At 34.2% G+C, this 6000-nt stretch overlaps 1 protein-coding gene across 1 annotated transcript; it reads right to left on the reverse strand.

Moving 5' to 3' along the window:
• Nucleotides 1–664: 664 nt before the first annotated feature.
• Nucleotides 665–2422, reverse strand: LOC131650383 (uncharacterized). The gene is made up of 2 exons (XM_058920096.1): nucleotides 2164–2422; nucleotides 665–1637 (listed from the first exon to the last, which is right to left on the reverse strand). The coding sequence occupies exons 1-2, from the start codon at nucleotides 2420–2422 to the stop codon at nucleotides 826–828; spliced, it is 1071 nt and encodes a 356-aa protein (XP_058776079.1). The 3' UTR covers nucleotides 665–825.
• Nucleotides 2423–6000: the final 3578 nt, after the last annotated feature.

Below are 6000 nucleotides of genomic sequence, written 5' to 3' on the forward strand. Positions count from 1 at the left end.
TGACTTTGGCCATGTTTAATGGAGTAGTACATTCATATACAACAAAAAAACCACTTACAAAACTAAGAGGCAACGTTAAATCTTAAAAAAACACTTACACAATTATTCTGTTAAGTTAAATCTAAGGAGGTTACATTTGCATTGATTTTAGGCTATTTTTTCATTGTGTTGTTTAGATGACCATTTATTTTTTGTTACAGCAAGTTATCTAGTTTGAAGACTTTAAACTAGATGAAAGGATGCTTCAAATATGTTAGTTTAAATTATAAAAATTCTGAATCATACTCTAAAATTCTGAATCATACTCTAAACTAAAAAACAAACACCTGCTAATTAATCATCAAAACTTTGAAGATATTCAGTGACTTCTTGAACTAACAAAGAATCACAACTTAATTGAGTAGGTATACAACCTTGGCTATATATCATGTCTTTCTTCATGTGAGGAATTTTGTACTTATTTGATCCCTTGATCTTCATTATCTCAATCATGAATGATTGGAGAGTAGAAAAAATTTTATCAGATTGTTGACAGGATAATTCATCAAATGCTTTTTGCACTGCATCAATAAGTTCATCAATTGAGTTCACTGGTTCCTGTTGCTGTAAAGCCAGGATGGCATTGAAAAATCCTAAGTCCAAGACATTCAAATCTGGTGAATTTTGAGGTTGACAAGTCATTTGAATGTTAAACCCATCTTCACTTGCTGCTTTACAAAAATCGAGATCATTTGTAGCAATATGTGACCTTGCATTATCTTGTTGAATGTAAATTGTCTTCCCTACATCTTCTCTTGGCCACATACTCTTAATGGCTGGTAGTACTTAACTTATTAAGAAAGATTTATTCACCTCTCTTGTAACAGAAGTGATAGGTTTTCTTTCTAATGTCCCTCCGACTCTATTGACACTACTTCTTCTAGCTGGTTGTTCATACACAAATGAAAATATACCAATCTTACCTGAGAATGTCACATTTTTTTCATCGTCAAACCTAGGTCTAGCCACAGCATCTAAGAACATAAGCTTACCAATAAAGTTCTTGCTTTTGCATGTTCTATATGGCTTTTCTTCATCCGAAAGCAAGTAATAATTGTTTTTGGTTTTGGTAATATAGAACCATTTTTCATCGATGAAAACAATATTATGCATGGAAATAAATTTTGGATCATGAGGCAAGTTGTTACTATCAAGCATATCCTTACAAAACCTTAAATGATTAATCATGTTATCCTCTTTTAAATACGGCTTAAGCGTATTTGAATGGCGCCGTATAACTCCTGACTTTTGCAACCTTATCAATGACGTCTTAGGAATGTTAAGAGAATTAGATAAAGCTCGATAGGTTAACCTTTTTGATAATGGTACTTGACGCATTCTCTCAAAGTCCAACTGAACCCTTTTCCTTCCGCACAAGGTTTTTCTATGACAAACATTACATGTGTCCTTTACTTGATTCCATATACGGTAAATGACACTTCTATGAACATTGTATAGTGAAGATATTCTTGGTATTACTCCATACTTATGTGACTTCCCATCCACACTCAAACTCATCAGTAAATGATATATAGCCTTCCTCTGCTCATTAGTTAGAAATCCACGTTTTCTTGAATTGATTTCACTTGTCAATGAGTCTGCATAAATAATAAAAATGTGATGGAGAATCAATTTAAGGTGATAAGTTTGCCGACAAAAATTTCAAGCTGAAATGTACCGGACCAGGTGACTTTATGTACTTTTATCACAGATAATATAATTCCATGCATAAATTTGCATCCATAAACATGATAATCTTGATATAGTGGCTCACTTTTGAATGAATATATGTTTTTCATGCTACTGTACATAATTCCATGCTACTGTTAATAATTTCACGCTACTCATAATATAATTCCATTGCATGGATGTATATAACTTGTTCACCTTAGATAATGATAAATATACTTCATGATATGGTTTAATGTAAAGAGAAAGTGACTCTAGTATGATAACTAGTCCAGTTTTTTCTTCCATGATTTACAAACTCCTTGAACAAAAAATTTAGACAAAAAGTTCAAACAAAATATACTTGTAATTCAAACAAATAGGAAAATAAATTACAATAAGAAAAGAAAATAAAATGACAGTACGTTACTACTATTATTTGAAATAATTACTCACCATTTTCAATTGAGAAAGAATCATTGTTACCTTCAACATTGAGAAATGGGAAATGAGTTAACTCTAACTCAAATTCAGGTGCTTCTATATTTGATGGTATATCTTGGTTCATGTTATCTTCAACAATGAGATTTGATGGATGATTTAGCTCAAACTCAAATTGAGGTGTTTCAATATTTGATGGTGCAATAGTCTCACATATAGATGATTGTTCTTCTGGAAAAGTGAAAGCAACATTTAAGTCTATGTCAAGAGGCATTTTTTAGCATGAATGAAAGTAAATATGGAAAGCTCAATATCTTTGTATAGAGAATGATTGAATTTGTAGAGTTTTTTGTGATAATGATTCAAATTTTAACATTTGAAATTTCAAAAGTTTACTTGCTAAAAATTTGGTGGTAAATTGCTAATATAAAATGGTGGGAAACCAAATTTACAAAAGTTTTGTTTTTCTAAAATCTGAATCTAACGTGAAGTTTGAGTAGCACTGGAGTTATACTGTATTTGTGATAATTAACATAACTATTCTTGTGAAGAGGAAAAGATACTATTGGAATTAAGCATAGTGATTTATTGATAATTACAAGAAACAAGAATAATAATGACTATGATTAATATTTCAAGGTTAGTTTTGGAATGAAATAATCAATTTTTAAATTATTAATAAAAAAATTTGTTTTCTTGGTCTGTGTGATTTTTTCAAAGTGTTTCTTATAAAAATGACCGGAGGGAGTATCTTATATTTTGTATGAGTTAAATAAGTTTTTGTCCCTATAAATATTGTTGTTTCATTTTTAGTCTCTTCTGGGTTTAGGCAACAGTTTTAACTGATTTTGGCAACAGTTTTTTTATAAAAACCGTTACCTAAAGGCAGGGAGGGACTAAAAATGAAAATTGCAATATTTATAGGAACCAAAAACTTATTTAATCCTATTTTTATTTATAGTAAGTAACACTGTAGTAGAAGAGTTGAGACTAAGGAGAAAAAGAGAATTTAGGGATTCAAATATAATATGAGACATATTTATAGGTCATATATGATAAATAAAAAATCAATAATAAATTAACTAATTGATAAAATTTATAATCATGTCATTTATAACTCTTTTCTCGAATATCGACAAAGAATATGTCTCGTTAAAATTTTATTAGAAAAAATCTAGTAGAAAAAATTCTAGTAAAGAAAAGTGTACAACATTCTTTGTGTGAGAACTTACCCTATTACTAATCAATACAAATTATTACAAATAAGAAAGAATAATATAATCATTCATTATTCACAATAGTTCACTGGAATGTTTGTTCAGGACATGCCTCGTTAAAACCTTACTAGAAAAGGTCCAGAAAAAAATTAGTGAAGAAAAATAGTACAGTATATTTTTAAGAAAAATTCATTTCTCCCCATCAACTGAACAAATTCATTTCTCCTTCAAAGTTGAACGATCATTTCTTCGACGATGAAGATCAATTTTTTGCAATAGTTGGTTAAAAGTTCCACTAGAGAGTGACTTTGTGAAAAGGTCTACAAGATTACCACATTAATAAATTTGTTGGAGCTTATATTGTAACACCCGAGGCCGAAGAAGGCGAGGGGCGGTTGCACCGCATGGAACACCTGAGGCCAATGGGGGCTAGGGTGGTCGCCACATCGGAATGAGAGGAATCCTAAGGCCGTGTAGGTATGAGACTGCATGGTTGAAGGAAAGCTTATAAGGATTGATCGGTACTACCTATACCAACAAGATGCATCTTCTTTTCGGAAGCCCGTTCAATAAGAACTTCACAGTTAAGCGTGCTTGACTTGGAGTAGTATTGGGATGGGTGACCTTCTGGGAAGTTTCCCGAAAAGCATGCGAGTGAGGTCAAAGCATACTGAAAAGACCCGTGTTGGTTTGTGGGGTCAGTCGATCATCCTGAAAGCAGTTTGAGGTGTTACAAATGGTATCAGAGCCAGACCTCTCCCAGTACGATGTGGTTCGAGGACGAACCATGCGGAAGCTGGTGGGCATGTAACACCCGAGGCCGAAGAAGGCGAGGGGCGGTTGCACCGCATGGAACACCTGAGGCCAATGGGGGCTAGGGTGGTCGCCACATCGGAATGAGAGGAATCCTAAGGCCGTGCAGGTATGAGACTGCATGGTTGAAGGAAAGCTTATAAGGATTGATCGGTACTACCTATACCAACAAGATCCATCTTCTTTTCGGAAGCCCGATCAATAAGAACTTCACAGTTAAGCGTGCTTGACTTGGAGTAGTATTGGGATGGGTGACCTTCTGGGAAGTTTCCCGAAAAGCATGCGAGTGAGGTCAAAGCATACTGAAAAGACCCGTGTTGGTTTGTGGGGTCAGTCGATCATCCTGAAAGCAGTTTGAGGTGTTACAAATGGTATCAGAGCCAGACCTCTCCCAGTACGATGTGGTTCGAGGACGAACCATGCGGAAGCTGGTGGGCATGTAACACCCGAGGCCGAAGAAGGCGAGGGGCGGTTGCACCGCATGGAACACCTGAGGCCAATGGGGGCTAGGGTGGTCGCCACATCGGAATGAGAGGAATCCTAAGGCCGTGCAGGTATGAGACTGCATGGTTGAAGGAAAGCTTATAAGGATTGATCGGTACTACCTATACCAACAAGATGCATCTTCTTTTCGGAAGCCCGTTCAATAAGAACTTCACAGTTAAGCGTGCTTGACTTGGAGTAGTATTGGGATGGGTGACCTTCTGGGAAGTTTCCCGAAAAGCATGCGAGTGAGGTCAAAGCATACTGAAAAGACCCGTGTTGGTTTGTGGGGTCAGTCGATCATCCTGAAAGCAGTTTGAGGTGTTACATATATCACCACTTTTCTGAAGATCACGAGTGAAAAAGAAATTTGGAGGAATGTGTTTTGTTCGATCTTCTTTAATGTAACGATCTTTCAATTGAGCAACGCATGTAATATTATCTTCATATATGGTGGTTGTATACTTGTATTTCTTTTTCCAGAATTCAAACCACAAGTCTTTTGTATGTGTTAAATTTGGAATCTCAACCAAACATATCTTTCAGTTGAGCAATGCATGCAATATTACCTTCTTATATGATGGTTGCGTTTCTTTTTTTAGAAGTCAAACAACGAGTCTTTTGTGTGTTGAATTTGGAATATCAACCAAACACATTCTCGACTTGTGTCATGTAATGCTAAAAAATTTGTCATAATTAAATGAAGTTGCTGCTATGATTTGTCTTGTAGATCTCCATAAAATAGTTGTACCATCATAAGTAAACAAACAATATGTGCGATTTACCATTATGAGGATCTGATAAGTACCTTATTTCTACATAACCGATTAATTATAATTTGGATACTTTGGATTAAAACAAACTCATGTCCATTTACTCTTACGATAACAAAGTATGTGTTTGACTTTGTTCAAATGTTTTCGTGTAGGTGAAGAACTATATCTTGCTAATAGAGTTATATAAATTAACATATCATGGTGCGTATAATTAGCAAGATAGATCATTGCTTGAATTACACTAGAATATTGTATTTCAGGACCAATTAGTTTTTTACCCTCTTCTTGAGGTCTAAAAGAGTCGTATTCACATCCCATGATCTAATATCATAGAGGTAAACAACATACAAGATTTGTCCATATAGGAACATTTTAACATTTTTTCTATATACAATATTTTCTCATATAGAAACGTTTTAATACTTTTTCTATATAACCTTCTTGGTGTATAAATGTCCCATTGTCTAAATGTTCATCTAACTAGTAAGGACTTTTTCTTTCCCAAGTCCTTCATCTCAAATAATTTCTTTAAACAATTTATAGCTTTTGGAATCTCTTGAGGA

This window comes from Vicia villosa, linkage group LG2, assembly GCF_029867415.1.
Source record: "Vicia villosa cultivar HV-30 ecotype Madison, WI linkage group LG2, Vvil1.0, whole genome shotgun sequence".
Taxonomy (NCBI): domain Eukaryota; kingdom Viridiplantae; phylum Streptophyta; class Magnoliopsida; order Fabales; family Fabaceae; genus Vicia; species Vicia villosa.